The 26,521-nt window shown below is 38.0% G+C and overlaps 1 protein-coding gene across 1 annotated transcript in view; it reads right to left on the minus strand.

Annotated features, from left to right (window-relative positions):
• The window catches only part of ANO2 (anoctamin 2), a 192,591-nt gene that overhangs the window by 84,519 nt on the left and 81,551 nt on the right, over positions 1 to 26,521 (minus strand). The window contains exon 14 of the mRNA XM_026862090.1: positions 12,118 to 12,201. Within this exon, the coding sequence (XP_026717891.1) occupies positions 12,118 to 12,201 (84 nt within the window). The remainder of the gene's footprint in view (positions 1 to 12,117; positions 12,202 to 26,521) is intronic.

Raw genomic sequence — 26,521 nt, forward strand, 5'->3', positions numbered from 1 at the left:
ATATATATATATTTCTGCTGTTGTAACAATGTGTCATGGCATGGTTACAAAATCATTAATTGCATTAATTGTCTTGGATAGCATTAATTGTCTTGGATAGCATTAATTTTCTTTTAATTTTTTTTTAATTTTTTAATTTTTAATTTTCTTTTAATTTTAATTTTCATTAATTGTCTTGGATAGCATTAATTGTCTTGGAGCACAGTCTTCCCCTCTGCCTCATCACCTATAAGGTTTTTTCTTCCTTACAAAAAACTGGCACAAGGAGATGGGATGGGAGAATGCTGTAGCAAGTTTTATTCACTCTTCACTACTTACACAACTACAGGTTTTGAACAAGTTCAGTCTACATTGCTTTTGGCCTTATGTTTCCTAAATGGATAGCAATTATGCTCTGGAAGTTGTTCATAATTACTCTTTTCTTCAAAAGCTTGTGATTATTTTTATTCTGTCATGATATCCTTTTCTGTCCTTAGACTTTAGTCCTGCTTCTAACTCTGCACCTTAATTGCTCAGGCTGGTAATGCTCCAGCTCCCATACAAACCCATTTGGACCATCGCTTACCACTAGAAAAACACACTTCTATTTTATTTAAAAAAAAAAATAAAATAAAATTAAAAAAAAAAAATTATGCTTAAATGTACATTTCATTAGTTATTTAATCTTAGCCATTCTGGAAGTTAACCAAAATGCCAATTGTCTACTTTCTTCTACAACCTGTTAAAACACTGAATCAAATTTGTTCTTGACTTCATTTTTCTGATTCAGATTTTGTCTCTCTGAATCTGCTCTAGATTTTCCATTTCATAAGGAGAAACTAAACAGCAAAAGTAGTCTTAAAAGTCTGTGATATTCCCTGGCTTGTTGCTTAGGTGAAAAGTGTCTTAATTTTCATCAACACTAATTTTACACTGGAATAAATGAAAGTAAATGAAAGCTTGGCTTTTTAATATGGGAGCCTTCTAAATCCTGAAGAACAGAGTAGCAGAACCTGGCCATGCTGTGCTTGTTTCTGTAACTGAACAAGCCTGGGGTAGGAATAATTAAGGAACAAATATTTTTGTGATATCATACACATGGGAAAACAAAATCTGTCAAGAAGAGGACTTATCTACATTTGAAAGCTTTAGAACCTCAGACATTTTCAAAATGATCAGATCACCTGCAAAATTTCCCACATTCTCCACATTAGCTGTTTTCAAGCAAGCTATTCTCAATTCTGCAGCAATTTTAAGTCCCTTTAAAGACACAGAGGAGAAGAAATACGTGTTGAAGTTTGTACAGACAAATTCAGCATGACACCTTTTCCACTACACAGCCTGATTATTTCATTTCACCTGGATGAATCAACAGGTATACACTTAAACCTATGGAAAGATGACACAGAAAGAAAAAGAAGCCATGTCATGCACTTTGAAAGACTCAGCTGTAGGTTTGTGTGGAAAAGTAGACTGAGGGGAAAAAAAAAGAAATATTAGGATCAGAAGGGACAACAACAATAAAGAGGAAAAAGCCCTGTGGTGTACCACCTGAAGTGCACACAGTGGAAAAGCAACCAGAGAAATAAATTAAAGACCACCAACTGGACATGGCCTGAGTTCTAAGCCCATCTCTTCCACAGGTAGTCCTGTAAACATCTAAAAACAAGGAGATCATCTCCTCTAGCCCTGCACTGATAACAATATGCAATTGGCCCCTTGCTATTTGCCAGAAATAAGATAGGAAGGCATACAGAGTGTGCAGGACTCCCCCTCTTCAGATACCCACAGAGAGATGCTCTTCTCTCTCCTTGGGCTGGGTAAGCATCTGCCCTCCTTACTGGCAGCACACTGTGCTTTATGTTTGGTTCATTAAAAAAAAAAAAAAAAAAAAAAAAAAAAAAAAAAAAAAAAAAGGAATGATGGAAAAACATCCCATGAAGAACAGCAGAGAAGAACGAGGCCTGAAGCACCAAACAGCAGAGGCTGGAAGGCACTGTAGTTGCATTACCAAATTCACAATTTTAAAAATCAGACTTCCCTTTTTGTCTTTTTTTATGAAAATTCTAATAACCATTCCTCCAGTCAGTTCCAGTGAAATATATTGATTTATAACCCATTAAATATGTGATATTCCCCTTGTGGCTTAACGCTATGTGGGTTTACTGAAGTACACTCCGTTTCGCTTCCTTGGGGAATCAATTATATCATTCAAGAAAGACATCAGTTGAGATGGCATGGTTATTAATCTGCCTTTAGTAAACCCACGTTACATTTTGTCCCATTTCTCAGGTACTTCTAGTAAAGCTCAAATTACATTTTCTTTCAAAATATTCCTATTGTGGTCAAACCAATTTGTCTGCACTCGTTTGGATCGTTTCTTTCCTACACTTCACAGAATTGCACAACAGCTGGAGTTGGAAGGGACCTCTGGAGATCATCTTAGTCCCACTCCCTGCTTAAAGCAGGGTCAGTTAGAGCACGTTTGAGGCCTTTGCCCAGTTAAGCTGTCATTATCTCCAGGGATGGAGACTCCACAAACTATATGGGCACCTTGTTCCATTGATTGACCACCCACAGTAAGAGCGTTTTTATGCTTCAATGGAACTTTCTGTATTTCAGTTGGTGCCCGTTACCTCTAGTCCTCCACTGGACACAAGGCTGGGTCCATCTTCTTTAATCCCTCCCCTTCAGGTATTTGGACCTGTTGATGAAATAAATCCCCCTGAGCCTTCTCTCCAATCTCAGCCCTCAGCTTCTCAAAGGCTCATCCAGAGGTGTGCCAGATGCTCCAATATTTTAATCAGCTTAGTGACTCTTCACTGAACCCCCTCCAGTAAGCCCACGCTCCTCTTGTACGGGGAGGTGCAGAACCGGTCACAGCACTCCAGCTGAGTACCACCAGCATTGAGTAGAGAGGAAGGATGCCCCCTCTCAATCTGCAGGCAACACACTTCACGATTCTGTGATTCTGTGAATAGGAAGGCAGAACTGAAGCTGTATTTTTAATACAGCACTTGCAAAACAAAGCAGTCTGACTGCAATAGTAACTATTTTCAAAGTGAAGGTTAATTTTTCAAGATCTATTTGCAACGTGAAAGACAAGCATCAACACTGTCAAAATGGTATTTAAGTTGTTATAAGAAATGTGGTCTGACCTATTTTCCAGGCAATTCATCTCAATAAGAAAATCAAGCACAGAACAGAAAAATCGGGTCCAAATGATGCAAAACGGAGTGCAGCACTAGGTCCACTTGTCTATGCTTTCTCTAAACCACTGTAATTTGTTATGCCAGAAAGGATGGCGACTGGTGTCTATGAGTTATGGAAGATTCCAGACTGATGTTCAAAGGACCATCCCATTTTAAACCCATAAGGATGATCTTCATTGTTGTTTGAGAGGGAGAGGGGTTGGAGGGGAAGGGTTTACACAGATGCCATGCCAGTAAGATGGCCATTTTAAACATGAGACCAATTTTAATCATAAGATTTTAGCTAAATTTGGCAATTGGGCCAAAGATAGCAGTAAACCTTAAAACTGTTCTTGCGCTCTGGCATCAGACAGTCAGAAAAGCTCCTTTAATTTTTCTGGTTTCATTTCATGGAAATTTAAAAAAAAATCATATGGCGGGTTGAATTTTGAATAGTTATGCTTACCTACAAAGGCATAGCTAAAGGCACATAGATACCACTCCACCATCTTTCAGTGGACTCCTTAACAGAAGATGCACTAGAGGTTTCTTTTCACTATTTAAAAATGTAATATTCCGTCTTTATTTATATCCTTAGCTATGCACTAGTCTCTGAGCCTAGAGTTAGAGTATGCATTTGGAAACTGTTAAATTTAGTCCACGCATCCAAACAAGCTTTACATTTTCACTACATGAACAATAGAGACTGAAAAAAAAGCAGTGAATCTGGCATTGTGTGTAATAATTAAATGTCTACTCTCCCTAAATTCAGTTGTACAATGCCCAGGTGACATCAATAGGAGAAAAAGTTGACTTGAATTCAGGTTTATCTATTACATGAAATACTATGACCTGAAGGAGCTTCCAATCTTATCCCTAAATTAAGAGAATCATGAAAATGAGCAGATCAGCAGGCAAGTATTTTTCAATTAAGCGTGGTAATAGTGGTAGTAGTTGAGCACTTCAAACTGACTTTTTTAGCTCTTTAAGCCTGGAGTATGTGGAATTTTCATCTTCATAGGATGTATGCCCAAAGGAATTTAATGTAAATGCAGTTTATTTCTTAAAAATTGCAGACAGGATTTCAGTATGTATCAAATAAAAAAATTCTTGGCAGGTAACTTAACTGACTGTTGTTGCCATAGCCAATTTGTGTAAATTTTGTCTCAAATCTGGGCTTCTGTTTTAACCTTGGAGATTAATAGCGTTAAATTTACCTTATAAATATGCTCAATAGAAGGTAAAAAAATGTACTTCAAGATATAGGAGTTTGTCACCAGCACACAGGAAAGGGAAATACTCTACTTTTTCTTAAGTTCAAGTATTTGCATTAAATTAAAACCCAGAACAATTCTGGAGATTTATTTTTCAAACTGAGACTTGGCTGTAATCCTCTAACCTGCTATTATAGTCTTTAACTGGGTACAGTGTGATAGTAAGTCATCTGCAGTAACTGCAGACTTAAGGACTAATACTTTACTACTTACTCAGGCAGACTACCCATTAATTTTAAGTACTGATGAATACAACCTGTAGGAATGAGTCTTTCTGTGCAGCTTAATAGGAAAGAGACCTGCATCATCTTTAATGTTGACAATAAGAAGCTTAGGCCTCAATTCAAAAAAGCACTTAATTGTATCTGTATTCGGGACTCTGAGGCATGTGCTTCACTTTAATCGTATGCTTCAGTCCCAGTTACATGATTAAACAACACAAGCTATAGTGCTGCCCTAGAAAGAATGTTTCCCTGAGCCAAAATCTTAGTAAGTAACACAAATAAGATGAACAAATATCAGCCCTGCCTTCTCTCATTTCTAGGTTCAAAGTTCTTCTGAAAAAGACCACTAATTTTTATTTTGGCAGAAAGTCTCACAAGCGTAAACTACCTTTTTCTTAAAATCCTGGTTCTGATCTTCACTGTTCAGCCTCCAACAGTTGAATAAAAAAGCATCCAGTATTCCTCGTTAAACACCAATTTTGATGTCTAGACAAAACGATGATGATTTATTCCTTTAGAAAAGATAAGCAGTGATTTTGGGTTACCTGTAACTTTGGAGAAGAGGAATGGAAGCCAGAGGAGCAAGGTTAATCTCCATCATCTCTGGAAGGACACTGCGATCAGGGAATGGCCCTGACAGCTGGAGAAAGAACAATTTTTTATTCATCTTCACAGAAAGGACAAAAAGACAATCAAGGAGTCAGCCTCAGTTTGGTCTCCTGGAAAGTGGTTTTGAAACTCATTTCCGAGCACTTAAAGAAGAAGTAAGTGTTTGCAAATATTCATTATGGATTTACCAAAGGTGAATCGCGATGCACCAGCCTGATTGCTTTCTGTTAGAAAATTACTAGACTTGTGGATGGGAGGAGACTCGTCAATGTCATTTGTCTTAACTTCAGCAAAACGCAAGTCCTATGGCCTGGCTCAGAGGGTATTAGCTAACGAGTCTCCTCCTGTAGAGACCTGTAACAGCTGGAGAACTGCTGGGGTCTATACCAGGACTGCCCTGTTTAACATTTTTAAAGAAGGACCTGGAGGAGGTGATGGAATGCTTGCTCATCAAGTTTCCAAATGACATCAGAATCAGGAGAGATCGAGCAATATGATCAAATGCATGGCTGCCATCCAGAGGGACCTGGACAGGCTGAAGGAATGGGTCTATACAAACCTCATCAAATTCAATATGGACAGGCTGAAGGAATGGGTCTATACAAACCTCGTCAAATTCAATAAGGACAAATGCAAAGACTTGCCTTTAAAATGGAAAACTCCTTGCAATAGTAGACTCTACTGAAAAGGCCCTCCGGTGTCTCTGCAGACAGCAAGCTGAACATGAGGCAGGAATGTGTCCTGGCAGAAAAGGCCAACAGCACCCTGGGCTTAACCAGAGGATCCAGGGAAGTGATTATTTCCACTTCTCAGTGTTCAGTAGCCTGCATCTGAAATATTGTGTCCAGTTTTGAGCCCTCCAAGTAGAAAAAAAATATGTTGCCCAATTTATGTGAGTTCAGCACAGGGCCCTAGAACATTTGTCCCATGAAGAGAGGCTGAGGAACGGGGCTTGCTTGCCTTGTTTAAGGAGGTCATCAAGAAGAGAGAGCCAGGCTCTTCACAGTGGTGCACGCTGGGAGGAGAAGAGACAATGGGCATAAACTGAACCAAGAGAGGTTCAGGCTGGATATCACGAGAAGCTTTTACACCATGAGGACAGTCAGGCAGTGTTCAAAGGTTTTACCATTTCCATCCTTGAAGGTTTTCAAGACTTGACTGGATAATATCCTAAGCAACCTGGTTCGATACCATAGCTGACACTCTTTTGGGCAGGAGTTTGGACTAGATAAAATCCCAAAGGCCTTTCCAACTTGAATTATTCTATGATAGTATATTTCTAAGCATTTTCTTTCTTCATAGCAAGAGTATTGGAAGAGCTACCTCCTTCTGAAGGCTGCATGGATATATAATTCTAAATATTGGAGCACAGAACTGCGCCTATACTTTGGGTTCATTTATTTGATACAAATGAGAAAACCCTACCTCAAATTTTCAAATACAGGGAGCAAGTGGGACATTTTTAGCTGTATTTTTTACACTGTTGCATACAAATATAACCAAAATCCAAGACTACAATAGGGATAGAATACACATCAAATACACTATAGTCAAAGAACCCACACATCTAAATAAGAACACACTGAGAGACCGGGTCAGCAGTCTTTTCAAGACAAAAATTATGGTTATGAATACTCTGATATAAAACTGGTGTAACTCAGAATTCAAATAAACATTAAAATAATCAGAATTAGAACATTTACCCATCAAATGTGACTTGATCCAATTAGTGAGCCAAATATTGGGACAACAGAGTCAGAATCTCTCTAAAATTATTGTCATAAGTGTTCTTATTCATCTTCACTCATTCTCCATTTTTTATTTTCAGAAGTTAATGGTGCAAGGAAAAAGTTGAAAAAAAAAAAAAAAACAAAACAACAGTTACTACATGTTTCTGTTACTATCCCGTATGCTTGGAAAGTGAAGTTATTTGTCAAAGTAAAGCAATGAAAGAGGTTGGAAAGACACCAGCCAATTTAAGAAATACTAGATCAAAATTGGTGGGTTTATAACATTAATATTAAGGCCAATAAATGCTAAAATATATTTTGTCAGTATTAGTGACTAAGGAACTCTGGGTTTATTCACAATTATTTTACAGTTCTGATTGTTCAACTTAGTATTTATGATCAATTATCTTGCTTTCTACTGCAGAGTTACAGCTAACATTTTTTTTAAGTATTTTTTTTCTTTAATTGTTTTGATCAAGGACTTCATTAGTAAAGAAGTGGGTCCTGAAGTGTTTCTGAGGCCTTATTGGAGATTTGCTTATGCAAAACTGGGTAAGGAACCAATTATTAGCAAGAATTACCATTTCATGTTTTGCAATGCTGAAATTTTTAAAATATCTATACAAAGTATTCATCAGCAATATAAAATTCTACTTTATATTTAGCTGTGTCATCCTTACACTAGAGATTTTCCTCTCCAACCAAGCTTGCTTTAATTCAGTTGTTAACTGAAACAATGGTTCAGAATGAAATATTTATTTAGTTTCAATTACCAGCTGAATTAAAAATTTAAATAACTTATTCTGCCACTTTCATATTTAAAATTAAAGGCAAGCTAGAATTTCAGATTCTATTATTCCCAGGGTTTGCTCCAAGTTAGAGGACACGAGCCAAGAGAAATTTTCTATAAAGAAAATTTTCCTTGAGAAATATGTAGAATAAGTTACTTGGTTTCCTGCCAAATATGAAAGATAAGAATATATATGACGTTGCGTCACGTTTGCCAGATCAGCTGGACATTTAATGAAAAGGAGTCAGGGCCTGATCCATCTCTCCCAGCAATGACTGGAAGGCTTTCTTTCCACCAGCCCCAGTGAGAGTTGGATCCAGTCTCATCTGCATGTTTTCAGGCACAAGACCAATCTTCATTTCCTGACCTGCATGTATTTCCATTGACAACATTATTCTTGCACAGAGAGAGGAACAACCTGTCAGAAGATTACAACTCTTCAACACCTTTTTTTTAGTTAACGTTCTGCAGATACAGTTTTTACCCTATTCGTTAAATATTTCTATCCACATCTTCCATGTTATTATGGTGCATTAAACAAGAACAAAAATAATATGAATGGCTCTATTACAAAAATTGCATCTGCCATATTTGCACGAATGTTTTGTCAGACACATGCATTCATACACGCACACATAAGCCTCCATCTCTGCTGCCAGGATAAAGAAGACTTTATGTACAGGAATCAAGAAGTTCTACATTGCAAGCCTTTATTTTTGTGATCACAAGGAATCAGATAGTGCTACTGATTATAAGACACAACACTGAAGGTTTCCAGAATCAGTCCCTTAAAACTCACCATTTTTCTAAACAAATGTCATAAATTATAGGGACTGTCTGTTTACGCATTTGCTACCTAACCTGAGGCATTTAATGTAAATTTTTTTAATTCATTTAGCTTTAAATGTATTTGCTACTGAACTAGTAGAACCTAGGTGTGTTATTGCAAGAGAAACTTCACACCAATCTTTTGTGAAGTGCTCTGAGCCCTCACAGTTTCTTTCCCACTCTCAAAATAACCAATAAATTATTTATTAAAACAGCCTGCACCACACAGGGTGGTGTAGGCTGAAATCTTATTCTTTGTTCATTACAGTAGCCTAAATACCCTAAGTAATATTTGTATGAAAGCTGTATCCTATAACACAAACCCCATTGGGCAAGTAATACATTAGACCTGTAATACTTTCTATTGCCAGTCTCATCAAGGTGATTTGGAATTTGTTGCCTGGGTAGAGTGACTCATATGTTTACTGGCTCTGACAGGTGCTGGGCATCTTCACACTCATTAAAGTTAATGACTTCAACAGCAGACAAGGAAAGCTGTACGTTGAAGCAGGTTTCCTCTTAGCAGGTATTCCCAAGTTATCATTTAAGACAGTAAGTGGTGTCAGTTATCTTCTGCAATCACAAAACCAGCCCATAACCAAACCCCTATCCCTTCGTGGCAAAAATAACCCAATTAGCTTCACAAGGACTCCGGGTTGGAATAAGGCAAGGAAAAAAATTGCACCATCCACAGTGGTTTCCACATAAAAGCTCAGTTTCTTGCCATAAAGCTACTCACATCCTCACCGGAACAGGGGAATTAACATACTGGAAACAAGCCAGTAATTTTATAGAAATATATGCCTTCAAGTAAGCTCTAAATCAGTATTCTCACAACAGCCACAGCTTTGGCATCATTTCTATCCCAAGAAGTCACAGCTGCTGAACTGGAGACTTCTGACTTCGTATTAGGTAAGCAATGAGAAGTTTTAGGCAGTGATGCCAGAGCGTGTCCTTTGATATCAACACAGCACACTACAGTTGCTGACCAGCTACACCCACAAGATACGCTAGATTAGGCTAGTCAGCTAAAAATACTCAAGCAAGAACTTCAGAGAAACTTATGCCATGACAGACTGTCAACCAAGATATGATGAGACTGAGACCTCACAGGCATCTGCGTATTCATACAAAACCAAGAAATTAGGAGGACCGAATCTTTAACTACAGAGAGACCTCTGCTTTGATGCCTGTCCAAACACTAGATCTGCACTATTAATATGACAAAGTCCTGTACCCTGGCTTTGACCCAACAAGACAGAAATACTGAGCCAGAGACCTCACAGAAACCTGTTCCTTAATATTAACCTGCCATGCAAAAGCTCCTGAGCTAATGGTCTTGCAATGAGCATAATATACAGCCATCCAAAGGAGGAGAAAGAAAATAATAAAACCTCTAAAAATTAGGCAGAAGAACTATTGCAGTCTTAAATACTCATCAGTTTTAATGTCCAACTTTTCAGGAACTTCCGAAGCAAAATGTAGTGGTACATTTCCGCAGTTACATTAAACACAACAGTTCAATTAACAAACTGCCCGTTTCCATCTTCGGCAGGTCTCACACAAACATGTCATGTCCTTGTAATATCATAAGACATCAAGGGATAAACCACCGAGCAACACATCTTCCAAATCCAGACAAATGTTCTGCTTGCTGGAAAGAATTTGAAGGAAATAATTAAAAAAAAAAAAAAAAAAAAAAAGAATTAAGTAAGCAAAATGTTGACTGATGAAAAACTGCTCAGATGTTTGAAATATATTTCAGTAATTTGAGGAGAAATGGTAGTCAGTATGTTGCAGGATGAAGTGCATTTATTAGAAATTTACCTTAATCAACCCAAATGAAATATTCTGCTGTATAAAAAACCTGTTTGCTCCCTATGAGTAACTGTTTGATGGCAAATGTCAAAGCATTTTAAATTTTAATGAAGTTTAGAGAAGAGATTGAGATGACTATGGGAAACTTTTCCAGAAAGTACTTAAATGACTCTATACATTTATTTTTTTTTTCCAAAATTACTTCAGAATTAGGTATCATCAAAAATCAGGAGGTTTGCAGTTCAAAATGCCTACATCAATTTCCAAAATAGGATTTTGTCTCTTATAAGGACATAGGAGAAAGTCTACATTCAGATACACCCAAAACTTGAAGCAAGTATTTTTTCTCAGTGCTATTTTTCCATCTACACGGGCACAAAGAGTAATTGGAGAAAAAAAATATTCCAGAAAAGCCTTTCCCTTCTGGATGTCTGAAAGGAGTTCTTCCAATTTTCATAGCACTGGACCTTTACATTTTTCCTCATTTTCTATCTATGCTCTTAGCATTTTTTATTGCTTGCTTTTACCTTAAATTAATGTCTAATATATCATGCTGTGATTTCTGTGTCTCATTTAAGATAATCATCCATCACCACCTCATGACTACAGAAGTCTAATATTCTACAGCATCAATCACTGACTTGTTTCCAGATTTCACTTAAAGTCAGAAAAAGCTGAACAGCAGCAGCTGCTTTATCCATGTTCTGTAGTCTTTGATCCCTCACTTGGAAGGCCTAAAGAACTGTATAATGTGTAAGGGAAGACCTCCCCGTACTGCCATGTGCGAGTCCCTGCTCATATTGGGCAAGTCTTCTGTGGAGTTTGGTTGGGCAGTCTCACTGAGATCAAAGATCCGCTGCAAACACTTCACAATCTTGACAGTGATCGGGAGAAGAAAGGGATAGTTAAGTTCTTTCATAAGCTTCAAGGCTAAATTTTTGGACCCAGCTGAAAACTGGAGTATTCTCCACTTCAGATACTGGTTCTCAATGTTTAAACAAATTAAGCTGTTTCCTTCTACCTGGAAACTGGACGTAGTTTTGGAATGCTTTGGCTTTGCTGGCACATGTGGCATGCATGGAATAAGCAATGGTTAACCAAGCCTAACTGTGAAAGTCTACTAATGACTTATAAGTGCTTAGGAAATAGGCTTCAACCAGCATTTTACAAGAGGAGAATGGGGGGAAAAAGTGCTTGTTCTTAGGTTTGAAATAGCCATAGAAAGCTTAAACACACTTCAATCTGAAAATGATATACTAATTATTTTTCATTTATACTGGACATGCTATCAAAACTGCACAACTGTGTAACTGCAATGTGACTAAAGATGCCAATGATACCTATGCAAATGAAATCACTATAATAAAAGCTGTGTTCTCTACTGTCCACAAAGTATTGGAATTCTAGGTCATTGCTATAACAATTCCTGTGGTGATTATCTTACTAATCATCCATCGCTCTACAGATTAGATCCCGAACCGCCTGTCAGCTCTGTTCCTATACAAATTGCTTTACTTTGCAGAGCTAGCAAAGAGATGACCTCAAAGCCTTTCAATGGCACTGCAGGGCTGTATAACACCAGAACCCTAGCAAGCAGCTCACAAGGCCGAGAGCACCAAAATGTGCCTTTTGCAAACTATCCATCAGAGACAGAAAAAAAAAAAAAAAAATTACTTCATTCGAATTTTCCGCTGTGATGTTTTTATGTTTCAGCTTTTTCTGCAGCAGTTTGATTTCATACTCTGGTCTGGGATGCTCCTGAAAAGATAAAAAAAAAAATAAACAACCAAATGTGTGATAGTGGTTAAGAGAGAGAGAGAAAAAAAAAAAAATAGTAGTAGTTCTGGTCACTTATTCATGATCCAAGCCATCAAGATGATTCGACACCACAGTGCCTCTTGGACTGGGGGGATCACTGCCTAGAGGTATGGAATACATTATGGGATGCAGGGGAATAGCATTTAGGGATTGCACAGGATTTATTATGGGACAGTTAGGGGAGAAACCAAAGTTGGGGAAAGGAGAGATCTAGGTCACTTGGGGAGGAACAACTGTGGACAAATAGAGGGATAAGGGGATGAAGAGGGCTGGTCACATATAAATAGTTTGCTGGTCTGTATGGAATTCTGACCACCAACAATTGGGGCAAGTGCAGGTGTGAGACTGAGTACGTAAGTGCTAGTGGAGATCAAGCTGGAGTAGCTGGCAAGTAGGTGAAGTGCCTGGGAGCCAGGGAGGTCGCTAAGGATGAGACCACGGTGCAGTTGGCTATCAGGACAACCAGGGGAGTCCCAGCCAACTGCCAGTGAGACCACAGGGCCTGGGGTGTCTGGGAGTGCGATCAGCTGGAACTGCTCTCACACTGGAGAGTGTGTGTGTGTGTGTGTGTGTGTGTGTGTGTGTGTGTCCTCAGGGTCAAGACCAGGGTGGGTTGGGTGTTGAGGGACCAGACAAGTCCCAGCCAGCTCTGGGGGAGCAGGATATATCTGTGAGTGAGCAACTGTAAGTTGTGGGCTTGTATCTTTGGGTGCCAGAAACTGGGGGGCTGGGGCCCAGGGGCAACTACTGGGCGGCCTGACTGAGCCCAGTTGCTGGGGGGATCCACATTGTACATAAACACATAAATATATTCTCGCTAACAGATTCCCATCCTGCTCAGCCTGGGAGAGGAGCAGGATGAGGCCGTTGTGCTGTCTGTGGTTTTGTGCCTCCTCTGCGTGTCTGTCCGTGTAATTTGTGTGACTAGCCATGTATATATGCACGTATGTGGTGTATATGTGTGCTCCATGTACGTGGGTCTATTGGGAATACAGGTTGGACCTGGGGCTGCCTCGCTTCTCTCAGGCTGTTGGATCACCCCTTTCAAGGTTTGCTTGCAAATAATATTTTTCTTTTCCTAATTAGAGCATAAATTAAGCATGGTAGCACAAACACCACAATTTTAAAGAGAGTAGCTCATAAAAAAGACAAATGCCATGTATGTCCTCATTCCTGCCAAGATCTGAATTCATTCAGAGCCTGGAATTTGGTTTGATGCCTCCCACAAAAAGGCTATTCCTATGGCATTGGTCTTACCATCTATCCTTATTATAATTAGAATTTATGCTTAATTAGCCCAGTCACCAAACTGACTTAATAACACTTTTTGATGAATCTGATAGCCATAAAGAGAATTAAAAAAAATTAAAAAAAAAAAATTAATTGATCCTCATGGACAATAGAACGAAGGTTGCATGGAACTTCAGCAGTCTTCCTTTGGGGATACATGTGCTGTCTCTTTTCTGTTATTTGTAATATTCTCACTACATCAAGACACCATCTTGAGCATTCTCTGTTGCACACCAGTACATAGACACAGTGAGACTTCCAATGTATTTTTAATCCTGATTATGAGATTGTCCTGGCATATTGAACAGAAACGTGAGCACACGTTAACTGCCTTAAATTAATATTTCCATATCTTTTTGAACTCTAGGAACAAGTCATATGTATGTCTGCCCTAAAGGCAGTCCCACAAATGGTACATGCATTCTATTTCACGCAGGGAGTCTGGTACTAACATGAGAGACTTGAAGGAACTTTTTTTTCTCTAAAGCTCAAGTACTGCTGTGCCCCTGAGACTCTAGCACTATGATTCCATACCAAACAAATATAATGAAACTGCTAGCATGACAGATTGTTTTATACTTGTAATTTTATGTACTACTCAAATCAATAAAACATGTTCTAAGGGTGCAGAGCGACACTCTTTGCATCACAGAGTTCTTTCACATTACTTACGCCTCACGAAAAAGTCAATACCACAATGAATGAAGTTCAGGAATCACTATAACACTCCTTGTCACAAAGTTTACTGTTATTGTAATACTTAAAAAGTGCGATACATGGAACTCCAGGAAAGCATGAGGCATGGGGAATCTTTGACATTACTAAAGCTGATTAGCAGCAGAAAGGGTGGTGAGCGGGATGGGGAAAGGAAAGGCAAAGGTACAACAAAAATTGTGTAAAGATGTGGTCAGTGCACATATCTTCATGTTTTGTAAGTTTTCACTAGCTTGTTGATTTGCATTAATTTGTATCACGCTTCCTTTGATAAGGTTCAGAGGTCAGATGGAAGAAACATCTTTAGACTTAAATAAAGGAAGGATGAAGGCATCAGGCATGGATGGCTACATGAGAGGAGACAGCTTGATGAAAGTAGGGAAATGAGATAAGTGAAGCTGTAAGAAACGGATCTAATCACACGATGAGAGCACCTGCAGAGCTGAATTGGCTTTCTTCCTTTTTTCTTATTTTCTGCTAAGCAAAGCATTCTGGGACACCAGGGGCAGCTGCCAGAGTTCAGAACAACTTTTCAAAATTGGCTTGAAAGGAAACAGAGTGAGAAAATAAAATGCCAAGCAAAACATTGTACTGCAACGTACTTTTTTTGATATTGGCAGTTTGGCTTTGAGTACATATTCTGTTCAAATTTGGTCAAGTTATGTTTAGTTTTCCTAGTAAGACATTTCAATGTCCTTTTAACTGCATTTCATACACCTACATCTGGATTGGAAAATTAGCTGATCTGTCTTCACTGAATTTGCCAAGTCATCTTACCCTTGACTGAACAGACCACAACGCTTCATGAAATACAAGTATCTGTACATTCTTTTTAGGAGTATATTGCATGAAGCATTTCCTTACAGTACAGATTTAGAGATATTTGATCCCGATCATATATAGATGGATGTGAAGGAACAATTCCACTCCAGTGTAAAAAGAGCGTGATTCAGAATCAATTATATGTCTGAAAATGAGAGGAGTTCTACACTTAGGACAATAAGCTAGAAATAGTTGTGATGACTTGAAGAAGGCCAAATGTCCATGTAGGGATAAATATGAATCCCACAATGCTGGAAGTTTGCCAGTACAGCTGCCAGACACTTATTGAAAACCATGTGAGCCAAGGTACTTTGAGGCCAAATGAGTGCTCGGAGTAGAAAATGAAAATTCCCATCCTGAAAACGAAGAGCCAAATCATGAAATTTTTACTCAGAGAAAACTCATATTGACGTCAGTGGGAATTTTCCCCGAGAACACTCTCCAGGATTTGCCTCAAACATACAACATGTGTATCCACTATACATTGCAACTTAAGGCTGTGTAGGTAATGATCCAGTTTGATAAGAATATAAGTGAGCCAACCTCTCTTTGACTTTTCCTTGATTTAGGAAGAAAATGATAATGGAATTTTACAAAGCATGCATGACAAACACATCTGGATTGATAAGAAAAAAATAGAACCTTAGAAACTGTCCCAGATTAAGAGACCAAAGGAGCTATCGGCAAAAAATAAGTCAACCTATCGCTTCATTTTTACATGTTAAGAAAAGTCAAAGAAACACAGCGAATACATTGAACATATTAGGATAACATAATGTGCCGAACGTAAGTAGAGCAGCAAAGCGGTGCACACTGGTGGGAAAGAAGGTTTCTACAAATGAAAACTGGAATAATCCAGCTGCTGCCCTAAATCAAGATGGAAACTTGGAATGAACAGAACAGAGAGCCCAGCTGGTCTCTGCTGCAAGAGGGTTAATTATTGCAAATCAAGGACTAAAACCCTCTGTTTCTCATGATGATGACATAGTGGGTAGCAGGGGGAGAAGTCTAAGGAACAGATTGTCATTCACACTAACGATCTGTTTAGAATGTCCCAGTAATGGGATGCTCATCCAAGGAAAAGTACTTTTACATCAGTACATATGAAGGGATCACTGGTAGAAGTTCACAATCTTTTCAGACTAGATCCCTTGCCCAATAAACTTGATTTATGTAAAATTAAAGCAAAAGCTTGGATAACATTACTTCAAGTTTAGGGATGTTAAAAGACAAAAGGCACTGTCCAAGTACATAGGAACTCAACTATCAAAGGTTTCTAAAAGCAACATAAAACTGAAATAGTTAAAACACAAGAACCCATAAGGCATATTATGCAAATATATTTGCCAGATATCTAGATAGATTGCCTTTGCTTGCTCCGATTGAGCAAGAACAGTAGTAGTGCTTTAGAGGATTACCCACAAAACTAAATTTTGAAATACGCCATCAGATTTTTAAGTGACCTTAAGCTAGGACCAAACAACAATTGCTGACATTGCAGTGTCAAGATATCACATTTTGTGGGTAATTATAGCAGAATTTAGCATCGTTATTGTTGTTCATTATTCAATTAAAATCCAACCCATTTCAATACTTCTACCTCAGGAAGTGGAATTGTGTGAAGCCAGATGTCCCTTGAACTATGGCATTGAAAATTTTGCTAAAAATTACTTATTCTACTACATGGCAAGTTGTTGCTGAAACAAATGAGCTGACCAACATAAAGAAGAAACCCAGCTGGAAAGTTGGATGCTAGCCCATTAAAATAGAGCATCACCCCATTGCCAGTAGAACGACTTCCAGTTTACCTTCTTGCCTCTAACTTTGATCTAATATTACCTGTAATCCAGAAAATTTAAATTGTCTGTTTTATTATTATTTATGGTTTTTGTTTTAGTTATCCTATGGTAGTATCAAGTAGTTACGGGCTGAGATCCTCACTTTAGCCACTATAGAAGCATAAAACATCTTCTCAGAAAAAATATTCTTAAAGAAGGGATTTTTTTTTTTCCCCCCTCTTTGTGCACTGTTTTCTTGGTTTGTCTGATAATATGTAACAGTGGGAACACTTGGCTGTGGAGCCACCCTTTAGGGGAGCATTTTTATGGAAATTTTTTTCTGTCAATATTTAAGATTGAGTGTACTTTGGATGGATTTCAGATCTGTAGTTCTCACAAAATGAAATACAATAAACAGTGCAAAATCCTTTAAATCTGATCTAAAATAGCTGTTTCACAAGTCATAACATCGTGGTCTCAAGATAAAATATCCTACAGATTTGCAAGGTCAGAATTCAACAGTTTCCTCAAACTAAGATAAGGTATTTCTCTTCTAAGGAAAATTAAAATCATGAGACACTGGACCCTGAACTTGCCATTGGTCCAAGGCTACGTATTACACATTATGCACCACAGTGATCCTAAGAAACTTAGAAGTTTAAAAGAGAAGATCGCTGATGCACAAAAGAGACAAACGTTTTGTAGATTCATCCTATTACAGCTGGTTAGAGGTCACAGATTTGAGATCTATGATTGAGTGGGCAAGTAGCTGTCAAAGTTGAACTCTAGATCAAACTTACAACTCTAGATCAAACTTACAACATGATCTCTTACAACACATCAAACTTACAACTTACAACATAGTACTTATATCAATCCCATGGACAGAACTATCAGATAGAACGCAAATATTAATTTCCCTGTCTTTCACTTACCAGAAAGGTAAGTGAATAAAAGGCAAGAAAGTTTCCAGCATGCCAGATCTCCAAGTCTCTATCAGTCTCTCCCATTTCAATAAAGACGTCTCATAAATAGCCCAGTCTTCCAGGTAATATCAGATCAGATTTTTGTTTATGAAATAGTGTGTTCTCAGCACTGGCTATTTATGATATTTTCTGGAATTTGCATTTCCCTGGAGTTTTCTTCCTTTCAGCCTCTGTGCACCTGGAACCCGTGGCTTACAGGCAACCTGGTTTATGAGGTAAAACAGTGGGACTCTATATAGCGCTCTAAAGTACACTGCCTAAAATATCTTAAAGCACATATATTAGAGTCAAGATAACACACATTTTATAATATCCAGAATTATCTTGTTTGAGAAGGTGTATATTCTGACCAACTACTGTCTTTCCAAACCTTTGTGAACTTTTCAAATTGAACCATGATCCAGATTAGAGGATTGGCTCCTCTCTAACACAGAGAAATACACACTTTAGCTAATCTGAACTAAAAATCTCTTTGACCATTAAATATTTGATCAGTCTTTATTAATTTGTTTCAGCTGTACCAGTGCCTGTTTTAATTATTTTCCATAAATATCCCGATGAAGTATTTAAAGCCAGGAATGTTCACTAAAACAACTTATTTGAAGGAAACATAAACGTTGATTTTGTACTCAAAATCTTATATATTTGAGGCTTGAGTTTCACAGTAGCATAAGCCAGTCTAAGGCTGGGCTCCCATGCTCTCAGACTTGCTTTCACCTTGCACTAACCACACATTTCCATTTCTGTCCTTACACTGACATCAGGGCACATGCAGCCGCATGGTACGACCAGGATAAAAACTCCTACCCCTCATACTCCCAGCAACCCTTCAGCTCTATCAGCTGTCTGAACTGTTCACAACTCAGTTGTATAACTGCCAGCATGCGTGTGAGAGGAAGAACAAGATTGCATGGCTGGGATAGCAGCACCATGGCAGTGTGGAGTTAAGACTGGCTTAAACTGCTATGCAGTTGCAATCTATAAATGAGGTTGAATGTTACAGAGGAGCTGATTTAATGGGTCACTATAGCTAGAAGGGTCTTCCTAACCCATGTGCTTCTTTTCCCCTGCCCAATATCCTGATTATACTATGTGAAAACACATCTAATTAACTGCTTGCCTCCGCCACAAACACAGTCTACTTTATTTTTGGAATTACTTCTCCACAGGTTTAATCGGTGGGTTCTGGTGGTGGATTAGAATTAGTAATATGAAAGTAGGGACGGGATCTCTACCTAGTGGTATCAGTGAACTATTAAGGCATTTCATGCAGCTTCACCCTGTGAGTCTAGATCTTTCAAACAAAGACTTCAGAGAATAACATGGCCAATAATTAAAAAAAAAAAAAAAAAAAAAAAAAAAAAAAAAACACAAATACCCAACAAAAAACCCCTAGCCTCCTAATTTTATAAACTGAGGTGAATAAATCCATAGATAGCCACCTAATCAAAAACATGAATTTTATATATATAAAAAAAATCACATTAAAGAGAAAGGAAGTGTTTTGATTTTCATCTAGAAACTGTGCCACATAATCCAGGTGCCTGAATTTACATTTTGGATGCATTTACTGGAGGAGGCTGGACACCCACCTCCTATGGAAGAGCAGATGGAATCTGGATGTCTAACTTTCAGAGTCCTTTGAAAATCTCAGTTTAAGATGTCTGCCTTAATACACATCTTTGAAAATGCTGGGATAGACATACATTACAGAGATAGTGAGAACTTCATTATTGTTTAATGAACTATTAATGGACAAGCTACAGATCAGAAGCGTTTTACACAAACCTACACATAAAAATGACAAAAACTTTCTACACTGCCTAGAAGAAGTTTAATCTTGGAGTAGATGTAGCAGAGTAAGACGGAAGCAGGAAGATGAGATCTGAAAAGAGTCAGTGGAGTTATGCTGATTTGAAGTCAAGATTCAAAATTTTAAAAAGTGTTTATGTTTTTCAAGGGTGAGAAATATTTCTGTAGCTCTGACCCAGCGAGGTGTAGTTGAATCTAGAAAAAAAAAAACCCACACAGTTATGTGCTCTTGGAAAGTAATCAATAAAGTAAGGTAATTTGCAACTTGTATCAATAAAACATTGTCTCACACCACATAATCAGGTATTTGATGTAGGTGTAATGTGGGAGAGTTTTCATCAGCATGCATTTGCAACAATTTTGCACTACTTATAAGCATCCATATGCATGTGAAAATGAAGGAAATTAAACAAAATAAAAAAGCCTAAAGAAAAACTAAAGAATAGGAAACAACTGTTCTGAAATATGAGTCCTGAAACTTTGCATTTATTTTAAACAATTGGCAATTTTTGCTTTCATTAAACAGTTTCATGAAGTATTGTTCTTAAATTTTAAAAGCTTTTCCCAAGTTTAGAAGTACTTTTAGAAATAAATTCCACTGGGTTTAGCACACTGTGCAGATTGACAGTAGAGCTACTTCTCCTTCCATCTTATTTTAGTCTTGATTAATCTTCCTGTGTCAATGACACTTCTTGGGAAAAAAAAAAAATAATAAAATCACAGAATAAATATAAATGACCTATCAATAAAAGACTTTAGAGAAGACTAAATGACATTTAGGCCTCTGTTCTAGTTCATTAAAATAATTTTCTTAACACATTTCCACATTATTTAGATATGCAGCTGGCATTAAAAAAAAAAATGGCAGCCTCCATTCATACACACAAGTAAATGTCAAGTGCATTTTAAATTTAAAATTAAAAAAATAATTAAAAAGCTCACTTCCTTAAGAAGAAAGTTCTTTCCCCACACAAGAGAATACATAATGATGTGGTGCTGAGGTTCCTGGAGCAGCCACGTGAACTGGGACCAGATTATGATCTCCTAGTTGACACCAATAGCAGGTTAATTTGGAGGCTGTCAGCATGTCTAATTTCCCTAATAATGAATCAGCCTAAGACATCTTCAGTGCACAGGAAAACTGATTTTGTTAGGTGCAGCAGAGGAGGACAGAGTGGGGGGGGAAAAAGAGGCTGAGAAAAAACGATGGTGTTTAAGAGGCCTTTGTATGAGAGAGTTAGGAAAGGGGGTACTGTGACTTTGGGGGACCTGAGAAAGGCAAACAGGGTTTGTGAGACTGGGAGAGAAGGTCTCTCTCCACCCCCTTATACCTGTCTTCCTCAGAACAAACGCTCCCTTGTAGTACAGATCTGCCACCCTCACTCCATATCTTGCCTGTTCTGCACATCGCTGGCAAAGCCTGCTTGCCCACCTGGATCTCCTGTGTCACTGGGAAGGAGGAGAGGAAGAAGGAAAGGCCTAGAGATGGTCCCTGTTCCTAGAGGGGCAGTGCTGGATAAAGATACGGGATGCACTAGTCAAGGCAGAGAACTATTAGGAAACAGGAATTTCCTCCCTGTTGCTCCTTTCCTCTACCAGTAGCTCCTATTTTCCATTATCCATGCCATGATCATGCTCAGGGCAACAACCAGCAGAGCAGAGAGATGTGCTGCACAGGCTGACAGAGCCCAGTCCAGCTCCTCCTCCACAGCTTCACACTCCAAGCAACTGCCCAACTCTGCACCTACACCAGAGAAACTGAAGATGTGAGCCTCCTCTCTGAAGTCGGGGCTCTACAGGATGAGAGAACTCAGGTCACCCCAGGGTGACCCAACCTTTGAGTGGCCCATCACAACATCCTGAGGAATCGAGACTACCTATAAGGAATCAGACAGCTTCGAGGTTTGCAGACAATTCAGCTCTGGAAAGGACACAGGAGGTCATTATAATGGAAAAGGAATAAAAGAGAAGTGAAAGCGTGTTGATATGTTTGGTAGAAGAGAAATAAAGGAAAACTAACTAGAATCCTACCATGTTGTAGCACATCTCTAGCTCAACAGTCTTGGACTGAAAAATAATGTAATCATATATCTTTACCAACTCCTTGACAAGCAAAGAAATTATCCCCTGCTTTGGTTCTTATAGTTTAAAAATTACAAGTTTAAAGTGTGCTTTCATGTGTAATTCTTTCATGGAGCAACAGCTGGCACTAAATAGTTTCCCCTAAGGCCTGAGGAATAACATCCATTTTTCAACATTCCTTCTCCAACTATCCTAATAAAACTCTCATCCTCCTAAATATAGCACTTAGATCTAATGTTGAAAGGACTTGTTCAGAAGATCAGGGCTATCCTAGGATCACTAAATAATTAGTGTTAACAGGAATTTAATGAAGGTGACAGAAGATTCACTAGAAGGAATGACAAAACCCAAGAAAAGTTAGTAAAAAAAAAATACGAAGATATCTAAAATATTTGGATATATTTAAAAAAATATTTGGAAATATTAAAAATGAGCCCAACAGGAAAATCAGAATAGGCATTGGGAAAATGACAGATAATTCATCTGGGGAAAATAACCAAAACTGAAGATCTCATTGGCCCAAGAAACCTGAGGATGTAGTGAGGATGAAAGAGATCTGAGACAACACAAAATTTTGTAGTTACACATACCCCTTTTACCATTACTTTTACCCAAGGTGACTAAGCTGAGAATACACTGTTATTTTATTAGTCTGCTTTTCTCTCCTCCACTTCTCATGCAAACACAAATGTCTTAGACTGATTGTTTTAGTAGACACTATTAGAACTTCAGAAAAGGAGTCAGCTCCTATAAATTGTAAGGTGGAGGACAAGGTGAAACATCAAATGAATCAGATCACAACAAATTTGAAAATGTAATAAAGAAGATCAAGTTAAACCATGATCGAGTTAGGAGAGAATGGGACGTATCTGGAAACATATTTAGTGTCACCACATCCACTTGCTATTTAATTCTGTTTTGCCCCATCTACCTTCCTTATTAATTTATCTTAACTCAGCAATAATCCACAGGGCATCTTAAAGCCTTCCCTTCAGCATTCAATAATAATGTTTTTCAAAGTCATCAGACGGCAAAAGGTAGAATGAGACTTTGGGAATTAGAGTTTGCAAACATTTTACAGGATTTTCACTTAAAATTGTAACTCACTAAACATGTTTCTGATGAAGACAGACACCTAAGTTCCCCTCTGTTGTACTGAAATAGTGTAACAATACGACTGTTTGAACAGTAACAAGTCCTCCACTCATTGGCATTTCAGTCAGTGTGGACTTTCTGTCCATTTATTCTTCCAAGTTCTGCTCCAGATTCGAAGATTTCCTCTTTTATAATTGCGTATCTATTTCAGTCTACACAGGTTTGTTGGCAAAATGAACCAAAAAATGAACCCAAAAAACCTAAAGCAGGAACATCCCGAGTCTTAGAAATACAATTTCCGAAGATTCTTGGGAGGCCGATAGTTTCTACTACCCACATCATTACTTTGAGTCCTTCAGTATTTCTTTACCAGCTCCTTCACAAGTAGAAGAGGGTATGGATTATTCCACCTCTTACCCCTTCTTTATTGATGGTTATATCCCTTATTATTACACAACTAACAAAACAAACAAGTGTACAACCTGTTTGACTGGGTCACACAAACAATCTGTGGCAGGACATGTTGAGTGTTTATTCAGGGTATCTCCAAGGTTTTGTCAGTTTTCATGGTGCTGGTGTGGGTTTGTTTCTTTTCTTTCCCTCCCCATTTAGTTATGAGTTTCTCAACTTCCATTCAACACAGTTATCTATTTTACAGTCTAATACCCAACGCTACCTAATATTTTTGCAGATTTCAGATGCACAAACGCAAATCCTCTAAGTCTGTACAGCTGCCAGCTGCAAATATGCAAGCAAGCCTTAGGGAGTCTGCTTTCTCAGACTGCTGTTGCCAAGATATTTACAAATAAATGGACTAAATTAATCTCTCGTGTGACTCTTTTGAAGCCAAAGATTTGGCCCAGTGTGTTTCAATAAAGTAATTTTACTGAAAATTTTATAGTCAAGAGTCCACAAAGATTACACTGAAGGCATTTATTTCAATATAATTCTCACAATGTACTTCTCAGCTCTTCAAATTTTATGGTTGTTTTCCTCCCTGGTTTTGTTCTGTAACTTCTCTTTCTAAAGAAATTGATAATAATAAATAACCCCATCTATTCTTAAAACTGTTATAAACTTCCAAAATATTTCCGTGTCCCTTTCCTTCTTGCTCTCTTAAGTGATTCTGTGCACTCCAATTCTAGTTCCTTCTAGCCTAACCTGATCAGACACAATTTTCCTTTTTCCAACATAATATTCAACACTGGTAAAGACTTCATCACCACTGAAACACGATGCCAGTATCTGTCTTACAAATTTATCCTCATCTTTATGAATCTAATGGATATAAGGTGAACAAAACCTGATCTAACCGGCATTTTTGCTGAAATACCAAGAGCTGACAGAAGATGATACGGTGCATGTTTTATTGCTTAAGATGTCAGGACAAGAGACACCTCCATTTTGAGCATTATTCTTCAAGAAAGAGCTGGATCGACTAGAAAATGTCCAGAGTGGAACAAGAATAAGCAGACATCTAGAAAATTATTTAAGGACAAAGACTGAAAAAGCAGAGGATAGTTAATTTTTTTTTAAAAAGGGTGACAGAGAAATATGGTATTATGTTGAATTTTACTGAAAATAGGACAGAGGTAATCTTTTTATTGCTGAAAGAAACAACAACAACAACAACAACAAAAAAAGAACATTTAACAAGGAGATTTAAGTTAAACACTGGGAAAAACTTATTAGCAGTACAGATAGATAAGTATTAGAATAGATTGTCTAGGGAGGAAGTGAAATCTCCACTGCTGGATTTATTTAAGAGCAAATTAGACAAACATCTTTCAATAATGAATTAAGTAGAGTTGATCCTATCATGCACAAGGGATGGCCCCTCAAGGTCCACTCCAGCTTTAATTTTCTGTTTCTACGTTCCTAGTTCCTCAACTTGTGCTGAGATGTATCTGGCACTCCTTCTCTTGTCATAAACAAAGGATTCTTGCTGATCCCAGAGTTCCCGTCCACAAACTTCTACCACTTCAGAGGTCTTCAACACAGAACCTCACAAATCTATAGATTCCTTCACAGTATTTTGCAAATATTGAGCTAAGCCTTAGGATTTTGTGCTGCAAGTGACGAACTTGAAATTCAGTAAAATCTGGTGGATTCATCAAGCACGTTTCAGAGCCAAGAGTTTGCTATCCAGCTTCTCAGTTTGTACCGTAATTAGTACAAAATTGCTCTCCCAGGGAGCAGTATGACATTGCCCATAGGATAAGCAATAATTTCTGATGTGCTGATGCACTTGGTTTGCATCACAACTTACAAACTGTGAGTACTGGGTTATACTCCAAGCATCACCCATGTCATAACTGGATAGAGAGAAAACTGGATAGAGAAAAAGCTGAGAAACCAGAGGCAAAATAGGGGAGGTTGTAGTCAAGTCATCAGCGAAGGAGTACTGGCAAGGTCTCCCTTACACTAAAGGCATTGCTAAAGGCTGTATTTTGGGATAGTGATGGAATAAGTGAATACTGGAGTCTGCTGTCTGTTCTCAGGGTTATTTTTTTTGTTTGTTTTATCCAATGATTTTTATCTGAGGAATAGACAAAAGTGGAATAACATTATCACCATGCTACATCATGAAGATCATGATTCAGCTTACTTTTCTTCTAGGTTATTTGCCCTCTACAACCTGTTTGAGTTGAACTCAGGTAGCAAGGCTGGAGGCTTGTATGTGCTCTGCTCTTTAAGGAACTGTGCTGCAACATGAAGAATGGATTTGAATCCTCCCATCAAACTAAGGTAGGCCTACAACTCACCTTCCAGGAACATGACCACATTTTATTCAAGCCAATGAAGAGAGCAAGGCACACTCAATTTTTTCATACAGGTACTTGGCTCACTATTAACAATAAAAGAGAATCTAATTGCTGCATTTCTGAATTACTAAATATAACCCTGTTCTAGAGACACATTGGCATCTATTACTAGGGGATATGTAATGGAAGGTCCAAAGTCTACTTGTTCTTAGTATGATATTTACAGCTACTAACTGTACTCTCTTTAGTCAGAGTTAGAAATTAGTCCTCTGGCAAGAGCTGGTAATTTAAACAGATCATAGGTCATGGCATGTGAAACAATGCCTAAGAACAGAACTAAAACCAAATTTAGTGATATTGTAAACACTAATAAGAAAGTATGTCTCACTTTTCAGTCAGCTCAGGTACAGTTAGAAGCCCCATGGTCTCACTGCAAAGCACTTAAAAATTGTTCTCAGGAAACCAACCCCATTTGTTGTTTGCAACAGCCCTGTGGGCGAGTACTCAGAGCTCAGGATGTGTACGTAAGACATCACAGACACAGCACAGACCTGCATGCAAACATTATTTATGTTCCCCTGACATGTTGCAATCATCATCACAGATAATTTTTGTTATACATAACAAAGTAACATCTATACGACAAAGCATTTATCCTGTAACTTTCTGTTCCTGCACTCTGTACAATGGCATATGGGTATTCTCAGCAAATAATGATCAGCTGGTATCTTATAATTCTTTTCAACATTAATTATTAAAATTAGAGTGCTGACTAGTAAGATGTAGGTAGTGATTAATGATCATTGGAACTCAAAACTGTATCAGTTTTAGTCATTGAGAAAAACATAGTTATGAACTACATCGGCCTGGAGAACACTCATGAAAACTCTAAATATCAATACATATCTTCAGATAT

Source organism: Athene cunicularia (genome assembly GCF_003259725.1).
Source record: "Athene cunicularia isolate RWA chromosome 1 unlocalized genomic scaffold, athCun1 chr1_part2, whole genome shotgun sequence".
Taxonomy (NCBI): domain Eukaryota; kingdom Metazoa; phylum Chordata; class Aves; order Strigiformes; family Strigidae; genus Athene; species Athene cunicularia.